Source organism: Mauremys reevesii, linkage group 3 (genome assembly GCF_016161935.1).
Source record: "Mauremys reevesii isolate NIE-2019 linkage group 3, ASM1616193v1, whole genome shotgun sequence".
Lineage (NCBI taxonomy): Eukaryota > Metazoa > Chordata > Testudines > Geoemydidae > Mauremys > Mauremys reevesii.
The window spans coordinates 71,798,889-71,826,221 of record NC_052625.1 but is presented as its reverse complement, the minus strand read 5'-3'; the positions used below and the strand labels follow the sequence as shown (position 1 = coordinate 71,826,221).

Below are 27,333 nucleotides of genomic sequence, written 5' to 3'. Positions count from 1 at the left end.
TCCGGCGGGCCGGCTGGGCGCCCCCTGGAGTGGCGCCGCTATGGCGCTGAATATATACCCCAGCCGGCCCGTCCGCTCCTCAGTTCCTTCTTACCGCCCGTGACGGCCAGTTGGAACAGTGGAGTGCTCTCTTACCTCCACAGCCCTAGCGTTTCTCCATTTCTTCAGTGTACATAGTTGGTTAACTTAGTTTAGTTGTTAGATTAGTTGAATAAGTTTAGTTAGTTATAGTATAGTAAGGGAATTAGAGGGGTTAGCCCCTCTTCTTCCACAACCGGTGCGGGCTCATGCCCAAAGCACTGGGGTTTAAGCCCTGTGCGGCTTGCCAGCGGCACATGCCCGTTGGCGACCCGCACGACTCCTGCCTGCGCTGCCTCGGGGAATCTCACAGGACAGATAAGTGCCCGATCTGCACGGCGTTTAAGCTGCACACCAGAAAGGAGCGGGACTCTCGCCTCAAGCAGCTCCTTATGGAGGTGGCACTTCAGCCTCCCGCGCTGTCCCCGGCGGCACCGAAATCGTCCTCGGCGCGCAGCGCATCAGTGGCACCGAGCCGCCCCGGTACCGACACTGCTCGATCTTCGCAGACGGCACCGACGTCCCGGCACCGTTCCCTCTCTCTACCGAGGAAGCGGAAGACGGCGCACTCGGCTTCTAAGCCTCCTGCTTCGGGACAGCTTACCCAGCCATCACCGGCACCTCTGGCACAAGCTGTGGTAGTGCACAAGCCGTGCACGGTTCCGTTGACTCCGGCACCTCAGGTGCCGTCGAGTCCGGTACCTCCCTGCTCCCCGGTGCCAACCGTGGTCGAGCTGCATCTCCCGTCCACGCCCGAGACCTTCTCGATGGCGAGAGAGCTTATCGAGCTCACAGAGGCACCGAGCCTCCGGCCCCTGGCACCGCCGGTGCGGGCTGTTCAGTCGGTGGGCAAGCCGGCACTGATGCAGCCCCCGACCCCTGACAGACGGGATAGACGGTGCTCCAAGTCTCGGACCCGGTCCCGATCCAGGAAACGGTCGCCGTCACGCCGATCCCGATCCCGGCACCGATCAACGTCTCGGTACCGCTCCCCGTCTCGGCACCGGTCGCAGTCCCGGTACCGCTCAGTATCGCGGTACCGGTCGCATTCCCGGCGACGCTCACGGTCCCAGTCACCAGACCGACGGTACCATAGGAGGTCTGGCTCCCGGTACCGTTCTCGGCACCGCGACTCCCAAAGCCGCTCCCGTCACCGTCGATCGAGGTCGCGGTCGTGCTCCCGGTACCGAGGCAATCGACTGTCCCGATCTCCATCCTGGCACCGCGACGGTCGGCACCGATCCTCAGCACCGTCCGGGGACAAACTGCCACCTTCCACGGTGCACTCCATCAGCGCCTCTGCCCCCCCGTGGCCTTCGCGTCAGCCGTCAGTCGCCTCTCAGGCGGGCAGCGGGAGAGATCTCCGGGCCGGCACCCAGAATCAGGACCTTGGACCACAGCAGTGGGGTTTTTGGGTCCCCATGGCCTACCATGAGCCCCAAGGGCTCCCTTTCCCCCCGCGTCCCGCGGGTGCTGAACACAGGGTACCAGAAGCCACAGTGAGCAGGCCTCCCCCATCACCACCGGGTGAGGCCCTGTCGCCGCCTGGTCCCGCAGAGCATCCGGGGCACGATACAGCTTCCCACCCTCCTGAGCAATCACCGGCAGATGTGGTGGTCCAGACTCTATCTTCATCTTCCTTACCGGATGAGGCGGTGGCGGGGCCGCCACGGCGGACCCTCCTCCGATTGACTTGCGGGCCCATCAGGACCTTCTTCACAGGGTGGCGAAGGCTATTGACCTCCCGGTGGCGGAGGTCCTGGAGGACGAAGACCTGGTGACCAACGTGATCGGAGCCGAGGCCCTGTTGCGGGTGGCCCTCCCGTTTATCCGGACTATCCAGAAAAATGCCACTACTATCTGGCAGTCACCGGCGTCCGTCCCTCCTACCACACAGGGTGTCGAACGAAAATACTCGGTCCCCCCCACCGGATACGAGTATTTGTACACCCACCCCACTCCAGACTCCCTCGTCGTACAGTCTGTTAATGACTGCGAGAGGCATGGACAGCCAGCCCCGGCGACAAAGTCCAAGGATGCCAGGCGCATGGACCTGTTGGGCCGAAAGGTGTATTCAGCGGGGAGTCTCCAGCTCCGGATTGCCAACCAGTTGGCCCTCCTAGCTCGTTACACCTTCGACATTTTCGTGTCCCTAACTAAGTTCTCGGAGCTGATCCCGACAGCTTCCCGACAGGAGTTCTCCGCTCTCGTCGAAGAGGGCAGAAAAGCCTCCCAGTCCTCCATCCAGGCTACTCTGGACTCGGCAGACTCAGGGGCCAGAACTTTGGCCTCAGGAGTGACCATGCGGCGCATCTCCTGGCTGCAGTCCTCCACCTTGCCGCCAGAGGTGCAATATACCCTACAGGACCTCCCCTTTGAGACTCACGGTCTGTTCTCGGAGAAAACGGACTCCAGGATTCAGACCCTCAAGGATGGTCGTATCGCTATTCGCACTCTGGGTATGCACACTCCGGCTACCCAGAGGCGCTCATTCCGGCAACAACAGCCCTACCAGCCTTTTACCCTGGCCAGATCGCGGCCGTATAATAGTCAGCGAAACAGTCTAAACCGCCCTAGGCCATCCGGCAGCAAGCGCAACCAGGCCCAGGCGTCGTCCAAGGCCCCTCAAGGGCCCAAGCAGGCGTTTTGATGGGACGCCCGAGGACGGCCCATCAGTCTCTTCCCCGGATCCTTCCCGTTTATTTTGCAACCGCCTTTCTCACTTCCTCCCGGCGTGGTCCCGAATAACGACAGACAGCTGGGTACTTCATACTGTCCAGCACGGGTATCGCCTTCAGTTTATTTCGCCCCCACCCTCCCACACACCCTCCCCGTCCCTCTTCAGGGACCCCTCTCACGAGCAATTCCTCCTACAAGAGGTTGAGACTCTGTTGAGCTTGGGTGCCATAGAGGAGGTGCCGCACGATATGCGGGGCAGGGGATTCTATTCCCGTTATTTTCTCATCCCCAAGGCGAAAGGAGGTCTCAGGCCTATACTGGACCTCCAGGAGCTCAACAAGTACCTCGTCAAGCTCAAATTTCGCATGGTAACCCTGGGGTCCATTATCCCCTCCCTGGATCTGGGAGACTGGTTTGCCGCCCTCGATATGAAGGACGCGTACTTCCATATCGCGATCTACCCTCCCCATCGACGCTACCTGCGTTTCGTGGTCAACAGTGCGCACTACCAGTTTGCGGTACTACCCTTCGGCCTGTCCACCGCGCCGAGGGTCTTCACCAAGTGCATGGCAGTAGTTGCTGCAGACCTCCGCCGTCGTCGCGTTCACATCTACCCGTATCTTGACGACTGGCTGGTTCGCGGACCATCCCGACAACTGGTAGCAGATCAGATGTCCGAAATACTATCCATGTTTCAGGTACTGGGCCTTCTCGTCAATGCCGAAAAGTCCTCGTTGACTCCATCGCAGAGAGTGGAGTTCATCGGAGCGGTCCTCGACTCCACGGTAGCCAGGGCCTGCCTCCCTCGACCTCAGCACCAGACGATGGTCTCCATCATCCGAGACCTGCACACCTTTCCCACTACAACAGTTCGGTCCTGCCTACGCCTCCTGGGTCACATGGCATCCTGCACGTTCGTCACCGCCTACGCGAGACTGCGCCTTCGCCCATTTCAATCCTGGCTAGCGTCAGTGTACCGCCCGCACCGCGACTCCATAGACATGGTAGTCACGGTCACGAAGCCTACCCTCGATTCGCTCAGCTGGTGGCTGGACCCAGAGGTCGTGTGTGCAGGAGTCCCGTTCCGCCCTCCTCGTCCATCTGTCACACTGACCACGGATGCCTCGGCGTTGGGATGGGGGGCTCACTTGGGCAACCTTCACACACAGGGTCTCTGGTCGCCCCAAGAGCTCTCACTCCACATCAACGTCCGGGAGCTGCGAGCGATCCGTTTGGCGTGTCTCGCCTTCCGCACCCGTCTGCAAGACCGCTGCGTGGCGGTGTTCACGGACAACACGACGGCGATGTTCTACGTGAACAAGCAGGGCGGAGCCCGCTCCTCTCTGCAAAGAAGCCATGCTCCTGTGGGACTTCTGCGTGACCCACTCGATTCGCCTGGAAGCGTCCTTTCTTCCAGGAGTGCAGAACACGCTGGCCGACCATCTCAGCAGATCGTTCCTCTCCCACGAGTGGTCTCTTCGTCCGGATGTGGTGCACACAATTTTCTGGAGGTGGGGGTTTCCCCGGATAGACCTGTTTGCCTCCAAGGAGAACAGGAAGTGCCATCTGTTTTGTTCATACCTGGGTCGCTCCCCAGGCTCCCTGTCGGACGCATTCCTCTGCTCTTGGACGGATCACCTCCTCTACGCCTTCCCTCCGTTCCCGCTCGTACACCGAGTGCTACTGAAGCTTCGGAGGGACAGGGCCCACGTCATACTCGTCACTCCGGCCTGGCCGAGGCAGCACTGGTACACCCTGCTGCTCGAGCTCTCCGTTTGGGATCCCATTCCCCTTCCGTTATGGCCGGACCTCATCACGCAGGACTTCGGCAGACTCCGCCATCCGAACCTGCAGTCCCTCCATCTTACAACTTGGTGCCTGCGTGGTTGACCCACGCAGAGAGGGACTGTTCGGCGGCAGTACAGCAAGTCCTGCTAGAGAGCAGAAAGCCTTCCACTCGCTCCACCTACCTCGCGAAATGGAAGCGTTTCGCGCTCTGGTGTGATCAACGCGGCCTCAATCCCGTTGTAGTCCCTATCCCTACCATCCTGGACTACCTCTGGTACCTTAAGGAGCAAGGTCTTGCGGTCTCCTCCTTGAAGGTGCACCTGGCAGCAGTGTCCGCCTTTCGTCCATCCATGGGAGGTCGGTCCATCTTCTCCAACCAGATGGTTTCCCGCTTCCTGAAAGGCCTGGACCGCTTGTACCCGCCGGTGCGGCGTCCTACCCCGACCTGGGATTTAAACCTCGTTCTGGCCAAGCTTATGGGACCGCCCTTCGAGCCTCTGGCCACATGCTCTCTGCTCTACCTCTCCTGGAAGACAGCCTTCCTAGTCGCAATTACATCGGCAAGACGAGTTTCGGAGCTCCGTGCATTAACGGTTAGCCCACCATACACCGTATTCCACGGAGACAAGGTGCAGCTTCGGCCACACCCGGCCTTCCTCCCTAAGGTGGTTTCGGCCTTTCACCTCAATCAGGAGATCTTCCTCCCGGTCTTCTTCCTGAAGCCGCACGTCTCACCTCGCGAGCAGCAGCTTCACACCCTGGATGTCCGCAGGGCCCTCTCTTTTTATATCGAGTACACGAAGCCCTTCCGGCGTTTGCCACAGCTGTTTATAGCAGTTGCCGACCGCATGAAAGGCGAGCCGGTCTCCTCGCAGCAGATTTCCTCCTGGGTAACGACATGTATCTGGACATGCTACGAGCTTGCTCGCGTGCCACCATGCCGCCTCACCGCTCACTCGACGAGAGCGCACGCCTCGTCGGCCGCTTTCCTGGCCCATGTCCCCATTCAGGACATCTGTAGAGCGGCCACCTGGTCTTCTGTCCACACCTTCGCTTCCCACTACACGTTGGTGCAGCAATCCAGAGACGATGCAGCCTTCGGCTCTGCAGTCTTACACTCTGCCATGTCTCACTCCGACCCCACCGCCTAGGTAAGGCTTGGGAATCACTTAACTGGAATGCATAGGAGCAATCACTCGAAGAAGAAAAGACGCTTACTCACCGTAGTAACTGTTGTTCTTCGAGATGTGTTGCTCCTATCCATTCCAGACCCACCCTCCTTCCTCACTGTCGGAGTAGCCGGCAAGAAGGAACTGAGGAGCGGACGGGCCGGCTGGGGTATATATTCAGCGCCATAGCGGCGCCACTCCAGGGGGCGCCCAGCCGGCCCTCCGGAGTTGCTAGGGTAAAAATGTTCCAAAGAGCCGTGCACGCGCGGCGCGCACACCTAACTGGAATGGATAGGAGCAACACATCTCGAAGAACAACAGTTACTACGGTGAGTAACCGTCTTTTACTATATTCTAGTATACATCTAGTCACCAAAAGAAATCGCACCACAGTGACAGCATATTAACATGTTTATTAACAAAATATTATCATTCACCTTTTTTATTTGCTAGGAGTTAATCTTATGGATATACGATCCAGAAAATGCAGAACCCTCTGAATTGAATCACACTGCAACGTTTCCTCCACTGGTATGTTAAAATAGCTCTATATTTTCTTTTAAAAACATGGTATTGAAAGTGCAAGTCTACTCTGAAAAGTTACTAATTAAAAATGGCACTGTCATATTCATTAGATATGTTGCCTATGTGCATCCATAATCATTTCAACTTAAGGGAGTGACAAAAATAAGTTTTTGGTGTTTTTTGTTCCAGTTAATACTGCAGAGGTGACACAGCCATGGGGGAGTGAGGTGGTTTTGTTTCCATCTCAGCATTAAAAACAGAATTGTTAGCTAAATTCCAGTGGCAGAGTAAATTCTACTATCAGTACACTTGTCTTAGGGTCAGAATTTAGCCAACAGCTATTTTGCTGCTGGTGGTGGTGGGTGAGAAGGAAAGATCCAAGCTTGACTTTCACATTCTAGAGTGAATTTGCATGGCTGACACTCAGAAAAAAACTTTTTACGTTTTGTCTAAGTAATTATGATAGGACAGTAACAAGACATAATAAACAGTGAACCCATTATGTCATTTTTATAGAGCTGAATTTAACAGTACAACTGGACTTTACCATTTAAGGAGGTACATTATGGCCCTGATCCCACAAGCTGATATGTACAGATGGTTTCTTGCACCCAATGGGAATCCATGTGAGCACAAAGTTCTTCCCACATGGATCAGCTTGCAGGATTGGTATATGCGGTAAACATTGTCAGAGTATGCACTCCTGATGCCTTTGTGGGGTGATTGATGATATTTAGCCTTTGGCATCATACCTTACGTGAGGTGTGCATCCATGACCAAGGGATGCCCTTTAGGAGTTATTACTTTATTATAAATTGCCATGCTGAATTGCTTCTCTTTGGCATCTTTTAATATTCGTTTCATAAATGTGTTGATTTGCCTCAGAGTTACTAGAATTAAAATTATATGATTAATTGAAGTACTGGAATTTGGAGAAGAACATCAAATTTTCATTATTTTCCATAAACTTTTATTAGATTTCTGTGTGATTTTTTTAAATTTCATGCTATATATACTTTAGGAAATATTGCAAAGAAAGTTAATTTTGGTTCCAAATATACTATATTCTAGTGTGGATAAAATGTGTAAATGTGTTTAATAATGCACCTTTATTTGGAAGTATACTTTAGAATGTTATTTAAAGAGTATTTTAACCCTGAGATTTCTCATATACAGCCTTAAACTATATTGACATAAAAATGTATGATAACTAACAGCCTTTATTTTACTTAAACAGAATTCTAAGACACTTAGCAAGCAGTTTTGGAATTTGGGACAGGAACCTGTTGTTCAGACCTATTTTAGAAATACCAAATACTTTGCCACTGCACTTCCAGAGTTGGGGTACTGTATTTCATTTAACTTTTTCTGAACAGAATTCCATTTAAAATGATTTTTCACACACATATGATTGCACATTTATAGCTATGTAGATATATTATAATGTAAGCATCTTACAAAACACTCGGTGTAGTTGGTAATGTATACTGTCGGACGCTTTCCTTATACCATGGAAGGACCATCTGTTTTACGCCGTTCCTCCATTCCCATTAGTCCACAAGGTCCTTCTCAAATTGCGAAGGGACAAGGCCCGCTTAATACTAATTGCCCCGACATGGCCCAGGCAGCATTGATACACCACACTCCTCAACCTATTGGTGACCACACCAATTCCTCTCCCGCTGTGGCCGGACCTGATCACCTAGGAGCACGGCCGACTGTGTCATCCGGACCTACAATCCCTCCATCTCACAGCATGGATGCTGCATGGCTAACTCAATCTGAGCTGCATTGCTCCCGCTCGGTGCAGCATGTTCTTTTGGGTAGCAGAAAGCCCTCTACTAGGTCCATGTATCTGGCCAAGTGGAAGCGCTTCTCCTGCTGGTGTACTCTGAGCAATACTGCCCCTCTGGAGGCATCAGTACCTGCCATCTTAGGGTAGGTCTATACTTACCGCGCGGGTCGACGCGGAGAGTTCGACTTCTCGGAGTTCGAACTATCGCATCTAATCAAGACGCGATAGTTCGAACTCCCCATGCGCTCCGGTCGACTCCGGAACTCCACCACCACGAACGGCGGTGGCGGAGTCGACCTTGGAGCCGCGGACTTCGATCCCGCGGCGTCTGGACGGGTGAGTAGCCCGAACTAAGGTACTTCGACTTCAGCTACGCTATTTGCGTAGCTGAAGTCATGTACCTTAGTTCGACCCCCCCCTTAGTGTAGACCAGGCCTTAGACTATCTTTTGTCCTTGAAACAGCAGGGCCTAGCGGTTTCATTCATCAGAGTGCACCTAGCACCGATTTCGGCCTTCCACCCGGGCGAAAATGGGCGCTCGGTCTTCTCCAATCCTATGGTCAGCAGGTTCTTCAAGGGATTGGAATGTCTGTACCCGCACATTCAGCATCCGGCCCCTACGTGGGACCTCAACCTGGTCCTTTCCAGATTCATGGGTGTCCTGTTCGAGCCAATGGCCACTTGCTCACTCCTGTACCTTTCCTGGAAAACAGCTTTCCTTGTGTCTCGCCGAGGTGATAGCGACGTCTCGGAGCTTCGAGCCCTCACGTCGGACCCACCGTATACTGTGTTTCATAAGGACAAGGTACAGCTGCGACAACACCCCGCCTTCCTTCCTAAGGTGGTGTCTGCCTTCCATGTCAGCCAAGACATCTTCCTTCCAGTCTTCTATCTGAAGCAGCACGCTTCTCGTCGGGAACAACAGCTGCACTCCCTAGACGTTCGCAGGTCCCTCGCCTTTTACATCAAGTGAACAAAACCTTTCAGAAAGACATCCCAGCTGTTTGTGGCGGTGACAGACCGGATGAAGGGCCTCCCAGTCTCCACGCAGCGTGTCTCGTCCTGGATTATATCATGTATCCAGGCGTGCTATGACTTGGCTGGCGCCCCGACTATGCATTTTACTGCCCACTCAACTCGGGCTCAGGCTTCATCCTCCGGCTTCCTGGCTCATGTCCCCATACAGGAGATCTGTAGGGCAGCAACTTGGTCATCAGTACATACCTTCGCCTCCCGCTGTGCGATAGTGCAGCAGTCCAGGGGTGATGCAGCATTTGGTTCAGCGGTCCTTCACTCCGCGACATCTCACTCTGACCCCACCGCCTAGGTAAGGCTTGGGAGTCACCTAACTGGAATCGATATGAGCAAGCACTCGAAGAAGAAAAGATGGTTACTCACCTTTGTAACTGTTGTTCTTCAAGATGTGTTGCTCAGATCCATTCCAAACTGTAAACGGGTCGGACTCACCCCTGCGGCGCCTCCTGCTGGTGACTCTGGGGAATTAGCTCTTTCCAGCCCTGGAGCGCCCTCTGCTGGCCAGTGATCCACCTGTTTAGTACGAGCCCCCGTGTCCCTCCCAGGACCCCGGTGCCCCTTTAACTCTTAATTGGGTTTCCCCGTCCCAGGGGAACCCCCACCCTACTATCCCCACTTCGCCTCAGTAGTGGCTTCTGCCCAGTCTCTATCTAGCCCCCGTTCACTGGGGCAGACTGCAGTATCCAGTACTCATCATCAGCAAAGGGGGTTTGGACCTGCTGCCTTGGCCTACCCCTAGGTAGCCCCCTGCAACTCTGAGTACCTTTTTCCCTCTGCTAGGCCGCAGCCTGGGGTTTTCCAGGCCGGAGCTTCCCCAGCTCCTCAGCCTTTCCCCAGCCCTGCTTCACCCTCAGGTACTTTGTCTCAGTTCCCTGCAGCCAGGCCCTTCTTTCTCTGAAGGCAGAGAGAGACTGACTGGGCTCCTGGCTCACAGCCTTTTATAAGGGCCAGCTGTGGCCTGATTGGGGTGTGGCCCAGCTGCGGCTACTTCCCCAATCAGCCCAGCTTTGAGAGCAGCAGCTCTCAAACCCTGCCAAGCTGCTTTTAAACCCCTTAAAACCCAGAGCAGAGGTCCATCCTGCTACACAAACCCACCCTCCTTCCCCTCTGTCTGAGTAGCCAGCAAGAAGGAACTGAGGGGGCACTGGGTCGGCAGGGGCATATATCTTGCACCATAAGGGCGCCACTTCAGGGGTCGCCTCAGCCAACTTACCGAGTGTTACTAGGGTAAAAATCTTCCGACGATCGTGCACATGGTGCGCGCACACCTAATTGGAATGGATATGAGCAACACATCTCGAAGAACAACAGTTACAAAGGTGAGTAACCGTCTTTTTCTCTACTTTCTTCACTGTTTGCTCCATCTTCTGGCAACATATTAATTTTAATGACTAATGCTATAGTATTTACAAAACTATGTAATATATAACAGAAACACTAAGGGCCAAATTCAGCAGGGATGTAAATGATGATATAATTTATACCTTGATGTGAGCTGATCAGAAAATAGATATGGTAAAGAAGAATAACTTGCACTGATTATTTTTTATTTTTTTTTATTCAGTGGATGTGCAAAGCACGTGTGTTTTCCATCAATGTGGTACTCTGCGGTAACAACATTCTCCCCTGCACAAATACTCATTGAAGTTAGTGGGAATTTCACAGGCTTACCACAGGGCTAGATTTGGCCCCAGGAGTATTGAAGATGATTCAGTCTTAGATTAAAGTGTAGCGGGCTCTTTTGTTAGCTGCATTCCTGAAACATGCGCGCCATCTGTCCCTTTGACTTTTAATTTGCAGTTGTTTTTACACACTCTGAATACCATATTAAAACAAGTTGCACTAATTTTCATCTTACTGCCTTTTTCTAACCAGTTTACACTCAACAAGTAACTTACACCACTGTTTACATCACTATTACATTTGGGTTAGAGACTGAATTTGGCCTACTGTCATCTCTGTGAAACATCTTTTTCAACTGGATCTCATCCATTTCATCACTAGGTGGCAATATAGCAACACATCATTATCATAATTTATCGTCAGATAAAGGCTTTCTCTAATATTTGCACTTACTTAACCAAAGGAATAGAAGCATTTTTGGCAAATTGGATAAAATCCTTTTATAAATTATGGCAGTTTTAGTAAGTTGCTGTTACGGTGAAGTGAGTTGTAATATCTATTTTCTGTCTTATTTTTAACCTCTTCTTTCTCTATATGACAGTAGTATGAAGAACCAAATAAAAGAGAGTGGAAAAACAAGATCACTCATCATATAGAGTAATAGGGTTTGTTTCTCCAATAATGCTGATGCATGCCCACGTAGAAAGTTTTATTACTTCATTATTCTTCTTCTCTATGGACCAAATTTTGCCTTTGAATACATGCATACAATTTGCATTGAAATCAATAGCAGTTGCATGTGTATATCTAAAGACAAAGTTTGGCTGTTTTTTCTCATATTCAACTATCTCAGCTCCATTATTAAAACAGCCCTATTTTTATAGAATTGTGGAAGTTTGGCTACCTCTACCACTAGCTAAACATTGACCCAAGTGAATTTGTGACCAAATAATTCATATCCTGATATTAATAACATACCTTTTTCATCCACTAGTGTCATCAGTGTCACCTAAAGTTAGGAAACTCATTTTAAGTAATGCAGCTTTTACTGTTCATGGCAAAAGTGACTATAAGAATGGCTCTATCTGCTGTTGCCACAGTAATCCATGATGTCATAACCAGTCCTTGTGCTCTCAGCTCCAGAGAATGTACATTTCTTACCCGTTTATGTGAGACAATTCAGAGATGTATGGGATATGTGAGGGATAGCTCAGTGGTTTGAGCATTGGTCTGCTAAACCCAGGGTTGTGAGTTCAATCCTTGAGTGGGCCATTTGGGGATTTAGTTGAGGAGTGGTCCTTCTTTGAGCAGGGGGTTGGACTAGATGATCTCTTGAGGTCCCTTCCAGCCCTACTAATCTATGATTCCCAGCATTTACTGAGACACTGAACATTAGAGGCCTGGCTGCTGTTGCAGGTTAAAGTCCCACTGAAGGCAGATTTTGGTCTCCCACCCCCAATTTTATTTTAATTTTATATTTTACATTTGGTGAGAATGGGGGAATAGCAGGAAACAATCTGAAAAAGTGGTATGTCCCTACAAATATAAATGATTGTGATCAGGAGTGCACAGCTTGTCTGTAGTAACAACAGTACCACTACTCTAATAGCTGCTGGCATATGTGCTGAACACTGTGACCGTAGGGTGTGCCTGAGAATATTGTGACTTGAAAAATGTTAAAGGTTTAGAGAAAATTGTTAAAAAGAAATGGGAAATAAATTGTTTTGGAGTTGCTACAAACTCTGAAATTTGTCAGGAATTATTTTTCTTAATGAATCTGATATAAAGTTTAATTCTTGCCAATTTATCTGTCATTTCTTCCATTTTCAGATTCTGGATAATTAATGTACCTGCAATGTTAGATGACATCATAACTAATATCCATGGAAAGGCAATAGCTTTCCAGGATTGTTTTGTTCTAGATAGTCCCTTTATCATTTCCAGGCCTGAAGAGCCATTTCCTAACAATGTAAATGACAATTCCCTCTGTTCCCCAGCTGGTAGTGAGCCCTTCATTGAGTGGTCTGCCTGTATTCCAACAACTGCGCTTTTGTTATCAGAATTTGGAACTTTCCATACAAATGATGGATTCATAACTTATAAAGAAATCAAAGCTCCAGCACACATTTTGGGCTTTGACTTAAGTCATAAAGTAACTGATATTGTTTTAACTGACGATGGAATCTTATTTTTAATAATGGGGACAGTTTACAAAAGAGAGTCCAATCGGTTTTTTAAACTTGGATCTGAATACAATCTACCAGAAACAGGAATAACTGGAATACAGTCAAGACTTTGGTGTTCATCTGAATATCCAGTACAGGTGAGTCACACACAATTCTTGTTTTACATTTTGAAATATGAAAGTGCTTCACTAGGCCTGGGGATTAACCCATTGTCCCCTGATATAATACTAGGTTTGGAATTAAAAGTGCACTGAGTGCAACAAATTAATTTTCAGGTCATTTAAAAATAAGTACCTGATGCTACAGTTGGCTCTACATGGGTCCAGAGGAGTACCCACATGGAACTAGTTCCAGGATGAGGACTTAAGTTTGTGAATATGATGTCCCAGGTCTATGAACCCAGGCCTAGGAGTTCCCAGACAGCGGCTGCCTGCTGGTCTCCACCTAATGTCTTCTGAAATCTGATGGGCCAAGAAGCTTGTAGGACTATAGCCTCACCCAAGGCACTAATATTGGGGGATCACCCAGCTCCACCAATTGCTCCAACCATGCTATTTAAGCCAGAAGGAGGCACAGGAAGTTTGTCTGAGCAACAAAGTGATTTCCTGTTGCGGCTGCTTTGGACCCTGCTTGTGCCTGCCTCCGGCACCCATCCCTTTTCCTGTTCTACTCCTGGCTACTGCCTGACCCCTGCTTTTGCTCCTGTTTACACCATGCTCCTGCACTGTGCTTGCTCCTTGCCTCTCCTCTAGTTCCTGCCTTTATGTCTTACCTCCAATTGTCAGTTACCACTTTTGGCTCTGACCCCAGCCTCTAACTTCAGACCCTGACTCTGCTTTGACCCATGGCTCTGGCATTTGGTCTTTGACCCTCAGCTTCAATTCCTGGTTCTGACTCTGGCTTGACCCCTGGCTCTGGTAACTGGCAGTTGACTCTGGTGCTGACCCTTGGCTTCATTCCCCAAGCTGGATGCCTGCTCTGCCCACTAGACATGACTTCTGTTCTGACTACTAGGCCAGACCACCTACTTCCCAGTCCATAACAGCAACTTGACTCTAGTGGAGCTAGGCTAATTACATCAGCTGAAAATCTTTTTTACTTTTTAATGGAGATACTGGTATCATTTATGCAAAGCTTGAGAGGGAATCGTTTGTACAGTGTCTTAAGGTTACTATTGTGGCAAATTCAGGCCAATTAGCTACCTGGAGAGGGGTAACAATTAGCCAGGAAGGCTTAGCCAGCAAAATAAGGTTCAGCTGGGGCAGGGGTTAGGAAGAAACTAATCAGGTTCAGCTGGCCCCAGTTGCTAGAGACCTTTTTAAACCCTCCCTGACAAGGAAGGCGGGGGGGGGGAAGGAGGATGAGAGAAACAGGGCAGCTGCCAGCAAGGAGGGACAGCGGAACTCTGAGACTCGCTGCAGGACGGAGGGCATTCTCCCCAGGGGGGGAAAAGAAACTAGAACTAGGGGGCTGGCTGAGAAGGAATCAGCCCGGCCTTGTGAGATTGAGAAGGGTTTTTTTTTCCCTTGTGCCCTAGCCTGTGCCTCTGAGGCTGGGACGGACTGAGCTAACAAACAGAGGGGCAGGTATTTTGCCACACGTGGTGTCAGGAGTGGGATCGCCTAGTGGATGCAGCTCCATGGCAAGCCGTAACTGGGCAGGGTGAAGACCACAAAAAAAAAAAAAAAAAAAAAATTCTAAAATGGAGGATGTGCTGAAGGCACTGATACAGGCCACTGCGGCCCAACAAGAGGCTACCAGAGTGCAGGTGGCCGCCCAGCAGGAGTCCGTACGGGTACAACAGGAGACCAACCAGCTGTTGATGAGCCAGGCAGCCCAAGATCGAGCAAACCTGACCGAGGTAGTGAATCAGTTGAAGGCCCTGACCACAATGACGCAGGGGGCCCAGGGGACCCGACCGCTACGGGCAAGCAACTACTTGCAGAAGATGATACCAGAGGACGATGTAAAGGCATATCTCCTTGCGTTCGAGAGGACGGCCCGGCGGGAGGCCTGGCCACAGGACCAGTGGGCCGGTCTGCTGGCTCCATTTCTATGTGGGGAGGCCCAGAAAGCCTACTTTGACATGCCCGCGGAAGCAGCCATGGATTACTCTCGGCTGAAGGCGGAGATCCTGGCGAGGGCAGGCCTGACGCCTGCCATAAGGGCCCAGCGCTTCCACGAGTGGAAGTATCGGGAGGACAAACCCCCGAGGTCCCAGCTATTCGATCTGATACACCTTGCTCGGAAGTGGCTCCGCCCCGAGGCCCATGGGCCGGAGAAGGTATTAGAACTCCTGGTATTGGACAGATACATGAGAGGGTTGCCGCCGGACATACGGGGGTGGGTCTGCCAAAACAACCCCTCCTCTTATGATGATCTGGTTGCTCTCGTGGAGAGACACTTGGCAGCCCAAGAACTATCTCAGACCCCCGGGGGAGGGAGGCGCCAATATCGGAGGCCAGCCTCTACACCGAGGCCCCCGTTCGCCCTAGCCCCGGGCCGGAAAATGGAGGGGAGGCAGGAGGTGAAGGAACCACCGGCAGTCCCGGAAAGACTGGAGGACTGGGGAAGACGGCCTCTGGGAATGCGTCCCAGCAGCCCGAAAAATAGGGGGCTGCCCAAGGGGGGGTACCGATGTTATGCCTGTGGTGAACTAGGGCACATTGCTGCCCAATGCCCTAACCTTGGGGAGCCTATGCAGTGCAAACTAGGGGAAATAGGGGAACCGTGCGGGCTAATCAGTCTGGTCGGGGGCACGATGGTCCCTCATAGATACACTCGGCCCGTTAAGTTGAACGGGATAGGGACCACAGCATTAATAGGCTCAGGCAGTGCGATTACGCTGGTCTCTGGGAAGCTGGTCAGGCCGGGCCAACTATCCCAGGCCAAGCGCTCGGGAATATCCTGTGTACATGGGGATGTCGGCTACTACCCGACCGTCCCTGTACGCATTGAGGTGCTCGGAAACCCCACCGAGGTGACGGTAGGAGTCGTTCCGAAGCTCCCTTACCCTGTCCTTATCGGACGAGACTTCCCGGGATTTGATGGCCTACTCCCCGGGAAAGAGGAGGAAGGGTGGGAGAACCCTGGGGCCCCAGGGGCGGCCCAGATGGGGGACCCTCTCCCCGCTTTCCACGAGTTTGGCCAGGACGTGTTCTCCCCACCGGGGAAGCCCAGGAAACCTCGGAGGGAACGGAGGGCCGACAAAAGGAGGGGGACGAGGATCCTGACCCGGTACCTGACGCCTACATTGGCGGGGGAAAGAAGGGGCGCAGCTGACAGCGGGGCCAGGCCAGCCGACTCCAGCCCACTTGTTGGGCCAGGTTCCCCGAAGGCTATCTCCAAGGGGAAGGGGGAGGAGGACCCCCCCCCCAAAATGGGGCCCATAGGGGCCGCACGTGGGACTTTTGGTCAGGATCAGGCCAATGAACCCTTTTCCACAACATTTTTAAAGAAGTAGTCGAGGTGAATGGGGTCCCGGTGGAGGGAAGAGCTAAGGGACCAGGACCGTATTACATGATTAAAAAGGATTTGCTGTATAGAGTAGTCCGGGTCCAAGAGCGAGTCATCGAACAACTCTTGGTCCCCCGGAAGCATCAAAGGGCGGTAATGGACCTGGCCCACAGTCATCTGTTCGGGGCCCATCTAGGGATGGATAAGACCCTCGACCGGGTTCTACAGAGGTTTTTTTGGCCTGGCATTTATGCAGCCATCCGGCAGTATTGTTCCTCCTGTCCGGAGTGCCAACTACATGGGCCCCGACCATATTTACGGGCCCCTCTGGTCCCTCTACCGATTATTGAGATCCCGTTCGAGCGTATAGCTATGGACATAGTGGGGCCATTAGAAAAGTCAGCCCGGGGCCATCGGTACATCCTAGTAGTATTGGATTATGCCACCCGATACCCCGAGGCCATCCCCCTGCGGAATACCATGTCCAAGTCCATAGCCAAAGAATTAGTCCAGATATTCTCCAGAGTAGGGATACCTAGGGAGATCCTGACAGACCAAGGGACCCCCTTTGTTTCCAAGCTGATGAAGGACTTGTGTGACCTGCTCCACATACGGACCCTCCGAACGTCGGTCTACCACCCCCAGACCGATGGCCTCGTTGAACGCTTTAACAAGACGTTGAAAAACATGTTGCGGAAGGTGATCAGCTGCGATGGAAAAGACTGGGACACCCTGCTACCATACGTGCTGTTTGCCGTCCGGGAGGTTCCTCAGGCCTCCACGGGATTCTCCCCCTTCGAGCTGTTATATGGTCGGCACCCCAGGGGCATACTGGACCTGGCTAAAGAAGACTGGGAAGAACAGCCAAACCCGGGGAGAAACATTGTGGAACATGTGCTACAAATGAGAGACCGAATCGCCAGGGTCACCCCCCTAGTACGCGAACACATGGAGAAGGCCCAAGGGGCACAATGGACCTACTACAACCGTCAAGCAAAGGCCCGGAAGTTCCAGGTGGGGGACCGGGTGATGGTGCTCATACCCACGGCAGAGAGCAAGCTCCTGGCCAGATGGCAGGGACCCTATGAGGTAATTGAGGCAGTAGGGGAAGTTAACTACAAGGTCCGGCAGCCAGGCCGCCGGAAGCTGGAGCAGATCTATCACATAAATCTGCTGAAACCCTGGCAGGATAGAGAAACCCTGGCAACGATGTTGGGGGCGCCACCCCCTAAAGACGATCAGCCCAACCAGGTGGGAATATCCCTGGAGCTGACCCCAGAACAACGATCCGAGGCGGTCAGCCTGGTCAAACGCAACCAAGACGTGTTCTCGGAGAAACCCGGTAGAACTACGGAAGTTCACCATCACATCTTCACAGAGCCCGGGGTGAAGGTGCACGTCAAGCCATACCGGATCCCGGAGGCCAAAAGAGAGGAAATTCAGAAAGAGGTCAGGAAGATGCTGGCCCTAGGGGTTATTGAAGAGTCTCATAGCCAGTGGTCCAGTCCCGTGGTTCTGGTGCCAAAGCCAGACGGCAGTATGAGGTTCTGCAACGACTTCCGCAAGCTGAACGAGGTATCCCGATTTGACGCCTACCCCTTACCCAGGATCGACGAACTGATCGACAGATTGGGAAAGGCCCGGTTCATGTCTACCCTGGACCTTACCAAGGGCTATTGGCAGATCCCCCTGGCGAAGACCGACAAGGAGAAGACGGCCTTTGCAACCCCGGAAGGACTATATCAATACACCGTTCTTCCCTTTGGATTACATGGGGCCCCCACTACCTTCCAGCGGCTAATGGATAAGCTGTTACGGACCCATAGGGAGTACGCTGCTGCCTATCTTGATGATGTCATCATATATAGCCCCGACTGGGAGACGCATCTCGGAAAGGTAGAGGCAGTACTAGATACCCTGAGAAAGGCCGGACTGACCGCGAATCCCTCCAAGTGTTCGATCGGGTTAGCTGAAGCCAAATACCTGGGGTATGTAGTGGGGAGGGGCGTGGTGAGGCCCCAACTCAACAAGCTAGACGCCATATTGAAGTGGCCCCGGCCACTGCGGAAAAAGCAGGTCCGAGCATTCCTGGGACTCGTGGGGTACTATAGGCGGTTCATTCCCCACTTTGCCACCAGGGCATGCCCCTTAACGGACCTGACCAGGCTCGGGGCCCGGACATAGTGAAATGGTCTGCTGCGGCCGAAGCCGCTTTTGTGGATCTACGAACGGCCCTCTGCACGGACCCTGTCCTAGTAGCCCCAGACTGGGGGCAGGAGTTCGTCCTACAGACGGACGCCTCGGAAGTAGGCCTGGGGGCGGTGCTTTCCCAAATGGTCGGAGATGACGAACACCCCGTCCTCTACCTTAGTAGAAAGCTCCTGCCTAGAGAACGGAAGTACGCCATCGTGGAGAAGGAATGTCTGGCGGTAAAGTGGGCCGTAGAAAGCCTCCGCTATTATTTACTGGGATGGAGATTTGCCCTAGTCACGGACCATGCCCCGTTGCAATGGATGCACCAGAACAAGGACAAGAACGCGCGAGTGACGAGATGGTTCCTGTCGCTTCAGCCCTTCCACTTCACGGTTCGGCACCGGTCTGGGACTCAACATGGCAATGCGGATGGCCTGTCACGGGTACATTGTTTTCCGACCCAAGTGGCCCAACCCCGTGGTGTTGAGCGGGGGGGGGGGCGATATGTGGCAAATTCAGGCCAATTAGCTACCTGGAGAGGGGTAACAATTAGCCAGGAAGGCTTAGCCAGCAAAATAAGGTTCAGCTGGGGCAGGGGTTAGGAAGAAACTAATCAGGTTCAGCTGGCCCCAGTTGCTAGAGACCTTTTTAAACCCTCCCTGACAAGGAAGGCGGCGGGGGGAAGGAGGATGAGAGAAGCAGGGCAGCTGCCAGCAAGGAGGGACAGCGGAACTCTGAGACTCGCTGCAGGACGGAGGGCATTCTCCCCAGGGGGGGAAAAGAAACTAGAACTAGGGGGCTGGCTGAGAAGGAATCAGCCCGGCCTTGTGAGATTGAGAAGGGTTTTTTTTTCCCTTGTGCCCTAGCCTGTGCCTCTGAGGCTGGGACGGACTGAGCTAACAAACAGAGGGGCAGGTATTTTGCCACACTATTTATCTAATAGCTTTGTTCAATTTTTATTTTTATTTTTTTACAGAGTGGAAGAAAATTAAGTACAGTAGCAATATGGACACCAACTGAACAATATCTAGGATATGATGGCAATGTGTTTATTAAAATAACAGATACAACAACCCTAAAGACGGTCCTAGATTTGCCAGTGACTGCTTCTTTATCTATAGGCACTGTTTGCTATGACTCACGCCCATCTGAAGTTTCTTTGCTAATGGCCTGCGTTGGGTGCAGCTCCTCCAGGGTGTTTTATCTGTCAGCTTATAATGAAGACCGAGATTTGTGGGTCCTAAGAGACTTTTCCTTAAAAGCTCCTCCCCAGGGTTTTATGCTAATGGAATTTGTATATTCAGCATCACCATCTATGCTGTTGTGGAACAAGGAAATGGTCTATTATAGCTATAAAAACAACACAATTAATGGATTTGTTATGGTAATTGGGTTAAATCAGAAGCTATCGGAAGTATCTCAAGGGAGCACTATTCACCAACTGGTTATTGGTTAAGTATATTACATTTGAATACATAATAATTTGGGTGTAAGACAGCAACTTTAGAAATAAGGGGATCCCTGAAGACATCTCTTTTCTAGATGATTATAGCAATTATGTATTTGATTAAATTAATTGGTTCAGAAGGACTGAAATCTACCATTTTTAGATGAATAGGCATATTTAAATTATAGTTAACAAAATTTTGCCCTTCAAGTATTGCCACATGGATAACCATTCTTGAGAGTTGCATGCCACAAGTAGGGAAACTTGAAATCTTCTAGCCAACAGTATCTATTGGGGCAATACATGCATCTCCCTCACGACTAAAGGACTGCAACCACCCCTCAGGTCCTTCTGTATATAAAGGACTGCAACCACCGCTCAGTTCCTTCTGATTCCCAACAAACAAGGACTTAACAGTATCTTTTACACATTTTTCCATCATTTTCCCACCTTATTAGTGTTTTTAGTATTATTAAAAACAAAAACCTTTTATGTGCCATTGTCTTAGCCACCACCAAGAAGATTGACTGTATGCCTAATGTGTTATGCAATTTCATAATGTCAGACATGACAGACATGATGTTCATGTATGATGGCTGAAATGCCTTAGTGTGAGGCACAATACAGGCAGAAGCTGCATGTCTTTTTCAGTACCATTCCCCAAAGGTCTAGAGATGGGAGTGCTGCCTTCAGTTCTTACTGTTGAAGAATTTAAGGCCAACTTGAGTAAGTGTGGTGCTGAGTGTCTGGCTGCATTCACATTGAAAGGCACCCTTGACATCATAGCTATATTTGCCTTAAGTAAGCACCTGTGCCTAGTAAAATTGGTGTAGAGAAACCCTTGACTATTTCTATCAAAACCAGATTATAAAAAGTTGGAACTAAGGCTTCCTCTGCATTGAGCTCTACTAAGAAGGCCCAGAGGTTAAACAGAATGACTTTCTGGTGCTTAGATTTTGTCTTCTGAACAGTGGGAGAGAGAAAAAGTACAGGAGTTATGACTCTGACTTGACCTTCACCATTCTCACTTGGCATTGGGGAAGGTAAGGAAGCACAGTGACAAAGCTGGCTGTGTATTCAGTAGTTCCTAAGTGTAGAAGGAAACTGGTGTGGGTGATGTCCCAACTTTGTGCCCTTTGATGCTGAGATCTGTGTATTCAAGCCCTTGCACTTCTTGTGCTGTGCAGGAATCTGTGATATTCGGTGCCAAGGAGGCACATTGCATCTTATCTCCATTTGCCATTGCAGTGAGCCTTCCATGTCAGGACATTTACTAGAGTAAGTTAGGCTTCAACATTTTCCTTGTTGCAATCCCCTGGGGCACATGAGCTCTGTAATAAGGTCCCTTGGTCCCTGGGAGGCCCTAGACTGTTCAACTTCCACAATTTCATGGGCCCTGGATCTGTTCATCCTTTTTTCCTAGACCTGTGCTTATTCCTTTGATGACTCTTTTCTGGGTTCTCCTTGGCTCTTGAAACATCTCATATCTTACGGTCCTCTGGAACATCTCTGCCTTAGTGGAAACTGATCTTCTGGCCTTGTTCATCTGAATGGTCAGTTTAGCCTTATGGCAAAAACATTTCTCCCATGAAATTCCAGAAGGGGCCTGTGACAGGTTCAATCACAGAAACTCCCTCGGGACTGTCATCTGATGCATTGAGACTACCTCTGAACCAGTTTTCTCTGCCAGTTTGGGCCTCCAGAACCCTGCTTTGTTGAGCCAGATACACCAGTCTGCTCCAGCACAGACCCAGGGTCTGAACCACATGCCCCAAAGCTGCAGACTTAACTGAAAACAGCTTAAGAAGTGCTCCTGTCTCCAGCACCCAGACACCCAACTGCCAATGGGATCCAAACCCCAAATAAATCAGTTTTACTCTGTATAAAGATTATACAGTGTAAACCATAAATTGTCCACCCTCTATAACACCGATAGAGAGATATGCACAGCTGTTTGCTCCCCCAGGTATTAATTACTTACTCTGGGTTAATTAATAAACAAAAGTAATTTTATTAAATATAAAAAGTAGGATTTAAGTGGTTCCAAGTAATAACAGGCAGAGCAAAGTAAGTTACCAAGCAAAATAAAACAAAAAATGCAAGTCTAAGCCTAATCCATTAAGAAACTGATTACAGATAAAATCTCACCCCCACAGATGTTCCAATAAGCTTCTTTCACAGACTGGACTCCTTCCTAGTCTGGGTCCAGCAATCACTCACACCCCTGTAGTTACTGTCCTTTGTTCCAGTTTTTTTCAAGCATCTCTTTGGGGTGGAGAGGCCATCTCTTCAGCCAGCTGAAGACAAAATGGGGGGGCTTTCAGGACCCTTTATATTCTCTTTCTTGTGGGCAGAAACCCCTTTGTTCTTCTGTGCAAAGTCACAGCAACAAGATGGCGTTTGTAGCCACCTGGGCAAGTCACATGTCCATGAATGATTCAGCTTTTTGCAGGCCGACACCATTGTTTACATGTTAGTTTGAATGTTCCCAGGAAAGCTCAGATGTGGATTGGGGTTTCCCGGAGTCCATTGTCAGTTAAGTGTTTCTTGATTGGGCACTTACTGAGAATAGTCCTTTCTCAAGAAGCCGACCAAATGCTTCACTGAGGCTACTTACAATCAAACACATTGAGATACTTGTACATAGCCAATATTCATAACTTCAAATACAAAAATGATACACACATACAGACAGCATAATCATAACCAGCAAACTACAACTTTTCCATAGACACCCTCTTGACCTCCTCTGTACAAGACCTGGTGAACCATAGGACCCTGGTTGCAACAATGATCTACACGGTCACAGTTAATGTCAATAACATCACAGGGCCTTCTCAGAGAGATCCATTCTACCTGGCAGAAAAGATTATCCAAAAGCATTACATTATTCATGCATGTTTGATACCTGGCAGAGGTTACAGTAACTGACAACCTCCTGATATTCTACTAGGTCTGAAGTAGCTTCAGCTGTATGTCTCTGTAATATTTCCATAACTGACATAAATAGCACTGCTTTTAGGAGTCCAACACATGCCTTTAACCTGTAGATTTGATGTGAATTTTGGGAGACCAGTCATGGAAGTATTAATTGAATAATTGTGGAATGTGGGTTTACTGCTTGCTTATTTCCCAGGAGTGTTGATCTGTATAGGCAGCACTTGAAAGAGAAAGAAATGCACTAGCTGTAGTTCTTTGAGATAATTGACTCTCTGGATCTATACCCCTGCTCTCCTTCTGCACTTCTTCCTCACTTCTACAGTCTTTTCTTTGGATTCCTGGGGTGGTGATTGGGACCAGGTACTGGGCAAGACACTATCGTTAAGGCTGTGTTAAGTTTTTCACTTGAAGTAGAGATTCAACCTCTTTGTTTTGTATGATGAATACAGTGTATGTTCCCCTAGTTGACAGCACATAATCTGTGACAAAAGACCAAGTTTTCTGAGAATTTAAAATAAAGCTGTCCATTAGTTTGAGTTAAACCAATTTAAAATGGGCCCTTTAAGAAATTTGTCCTGGTTTTACCTCTTTCTATTCCTCTAGGTAAAAATAATAATTGCAGTTGAAAAAGCACTGGTTTTCTCACACACAGGCTGAGAATCTCTTCAGCTGGGTCTACATTAGAAACTTTTGCCAGTATGATAACATGTTATGGGTGCGATTTTGATTATATTATTTTACAACATTCCTATACTGGCAAAAATCCTAGTATAGGTGTAGTTATACCAGCATAAAAATGCTTTTATTTGTATAGCTTATTTTTCTCAAGGAACCAGGATAAGCTATAATGACAAAAGTACTTTTTTGCCAGTATAAACTGCATCTATAGTAGGAATGTTTGCTGGTATAGCCCTGCAAGCAAACTTTTTCTAGTGTAGACCTGATTTTAAACACAAATCACTAATCTAAACTTTAAAACAAAAAAAGTATTTATCCTCATTCATCATAACTATTTGTTCTTCTTCAAGTGATTGTCCTCATGGATTCGTCTCTTGGGACGCATATGCCCAGTGCTTGCAACATTGGATTATTTTTGGCCAGCAGCATTCACTGGGGCCACACCTGCATGCCCGATCCCTCATGCCCCCCTCACACCATAGCCTGAGTGCATAAAGGGCAGAGTGGGCCCAGCCATCCCCAGTTCCTTCTTACCAACTGCGGCAGCAATTTGGAACTCTTTGCAGTGTCTGCCTGCTTCCCTGTAACTCTATTGCAGTTAGTGTTCATGATTAGTTAGTAGAGTTGCAGGTAGGTAGTTAATTTTTAGTTTGCTTCTTGGCTTTAAAAAGGAAAAAATATTTATTTGTAATAGATAATTAGTAGACCTGGAGCTCTGCCCCTCCACTCCTGCTACTGGGATTTGAGTGGAAGCTAAATCTCTGGGATATAAGACATTCCCCTCCTGTGATGCTTCTATGCCACTCAATGATAGGTACTCTTAAGTGCCTTTTTTGTTGTCGTTGTTGTTATTTAGGCAGCGGGTATATCCCTGACCATTGCTCCATCTGCTGTTTTTTTCCCAGGTCAACTCAGAAAGCTAGGGACTTTTGTCTAAATTTATTTCTTCTGGAGCTCTCCATGAAAGGACTAATAGGTCAGATATAGAGTGATTGCTTTGTGAAAAGTGTTCAGCCACAGGTGATATGGTGGCTTTAGTCTTTTATCGGTTTCCGGTATGAGTTCATTTGTGACCATAGAGCTCAGATGGGGTGAGTAGTCTCTTGGTCTATCCAAGGCCGTGATCAAGTGTCTTGATGTTTTTGGTCTTTTGGCCTCGAGATGAAAACCTTGTCTGTGTCTTGGGAACCTTGAGGTAAAAAAATTATCTAAATTGTCTGGTTTCACACCACTACATTGGAATACCTTTCCCCACCCCCTCTCATCTCCACTGGGATTTGGCATCCCTACCTCCTTAGTGTGTGAGGTTCAGTTTAGGGTGACTCCCTCAACCAGAGCAGGCTAACTACAGTTCTGCTGCCTTTCACTCATACAATAAGGATAACAACGTTTTATTACCCCCACACTAAAGTGATTTGTAACCCAACACCAGCCCAAAGTGATAATTTTGGCAAAGCAGTGCCATCATGCTGTGCACCTAGGCAGAGTAGGTGTGTCTATGCAAACATGATCTAGATGTCAGGGGAGAACTCATTCAGACCCTGCTTATATCCTGTGTGGATGAAAGCAGCACCAGACTCTGCCAGAACAATGGATGCCAAAGCTGCAGACATATCTCCACTGCTACAATGGTCAACTCCCTCCCCTAGACTTCCCCTTTCAAGATCCATTGGTCCTACACATGCCTATCACAACTTGTGCACTAAATCACATCACACAGTGCACTAAATGCCTCAATAGCAACTATGTGGATGGAAAAGACAATCACTATGATCTCAAATGAATTCACACAGCAAAATGATAAGACAAAAACACCATATCACCTGTGGGTGAACACTTTTCACAAAGCAGTCACTCTACATCTGACCTATCAGTCCTCATCCTCACAGGAAACCTTCACAATACTTTCAAAAGGCAAGCCTGGGAGCTTAAATTCATAACTTTGCTAGACACTAAAAATCAAGGACTGAGTAGGGACACTGGATTTATGGCTTATTACAACAATCTGTAACCCATTAACAACCTTCCCCACATCCAGAGCGTCCTTCCTCCCCACTTCCTTTCTCCCCTATTACCGCAGAGGTGTTAATGGGTCACTTCACCTTGAATGGTCCCTTGAAATATGTGCTAACTACTTATACTAAACAATCTGTTCCGCCTTGTATTTAGCCATGACACTCTGGGTACGTCTACACTACGGGATTATTCCGAATTTACATAAACCGGTTTAGCAAAACAGATTGTATAAAATTGAGTGTGCGCGGCCACACTAAACACGTTAAATCGGTGGTGTGCGTCCACGGTCCGAGGCTAGCGTCGATTTCTGGAGCGTTGCACTGTGGGTAGCTATTCCGTAGCTATCCCATAGTTCCCGCAGCCTCCCCCGCCCCTTGGAATTTCCGGGTTGAGATCCCACTGCCTGATGGGGCAAAAATCATTGTCGTGGGTGGTTCTGGGTAAAAGTCGTCAGTCACTCCTTCCTCTGGGAAAGCAACAGCAGACAAGCATTTCACGCCTTTTTTCCCTGGATTGCCCTGGCAGATGCCTGTTTTGCCTTTTGTGACTATCACCGTATGTGTACTAGATGCCGCTCACAGAGGCGATTCAGCAGCGCTACACAGAAGTATGCTTTTGCTTTTGCATGACAGCAGAGATGGTTACCAGCCATACTGTACCATCTACCATACCATAAATTGGTAATAAGATGATCATGGTTACCAGTCCTTTTGCACTGTGCCATTTGCTGCTGTCATAAGTGCCCCTGGCTCATCAGCCAGGGGCGCAAAAGCCAAAATTGGGAATGACTCCCTGAGTCAATCCCTCCTTTTTGGTATCTAAAAATAGAATCAGTCCTGCCTAGAATATGGGCAAGTGTACTAGAGAACCACTGTATCAGAGAGCACAGCTGCTCTGTGTCAGATCCTGCAGAAATTATGAGCTGTATGCTATTCACAGGAGATGCTCCTGCAACAACCCCACCTGTTGATTCCGTTCTTCCCCCAGCCTTCCTGGGCTACTGTAGCATTGTCCCCCCACTTGTGTGATGAAGTAATAAAGAATGCAGGAATAAGACACACTGACTTGTTAGTGAGAAATGAGTGGAAGGCAGCCTCCAGCTGCTATGATAGTCCAGACAGGACAGTAAGGAGTGTGGAGGAGAGGAGCCCAGCATCCCTCTGCTAGTCCAGGGGCAATTGAATCTTTTTTTACACATGAAGGGTGGGGGCTGACAGAGCTCAGCCCCCTGTTGCTATGATGATGATGGTTATCAGCCATACTGTACCATCTACCAGGAAAAATTAGGGCCAGGCGCCCTTGATCGACCTGACGGATGCTAGTCAGCATGGTTACCAGCCCTTTTGCACTGCCCCATGTGCCAATAGGCTGATGATGAGGACGGGTACCAGTCGTTTTGCACCATCAGCCACCCATGGCGGGGGGGTGCAAGGATGTTGGTGTTGAGTGCTGCAGCATCGCGTCTATCTGCAGCATTCAGTAAAGATAGGGTGACGTGTAAAAGAGTCAAGAGAGGATTGTTTTCCCTTTCACTTCTGGGGGTGGGTGGGAGGGTGCGTAAATTGCCGAGCTATGCCCTGACCCACCGCGGACACTGTGTTTGACCCTAGAAGCATTTGGAGCTCAGCCAAGAATGCAAATGCTTTTCAGAGAGACTGCAGGAACTGTGGGATAGCTTGAGTCCTCCAGTCCATGAGTGTCCATTTGATTCCTTGGCTTTCCGTT

The 27,333-nt window shown here is 49.7% G+C and overlaps 1 protein-coding gene across 3 annotated transcripts in view; it reads left to right on the top strand.

Moving 5' to 3' along the window:
- The window catches only part of CATSPERE (catsper channel auxiliary subunit epsilon), a 104,288-nt gene that overhangs the window by 36,412 nt on the left and 40,543 nt on the right, over window positions 1-27,333 (top strand). For all 3 annotated transcript variants that reach the window (XM_039529349.1, XM_039529350.1, XM_039529351.1), the window contains 4 exons: window positions 6,168-6,245; window positions 7,477-7,583; window positions 12,523-13,015; window positions 19,504-19,978. In XM_039529349.1, the coding sequence (XP_039385283.1) occupies window positions 6,168-6,245; window positions 7,477-7,583; window positions 12,523-13,015; window positions 19,504-19,978 (1,153 nt within the window). The remainder of the gene's footprint in view (window positions 1-6,167; window positions 6,246-7,476; window positions 7,584-12,522; window positions 13,016-19,503; window positions 19,979-27,333) is intronic.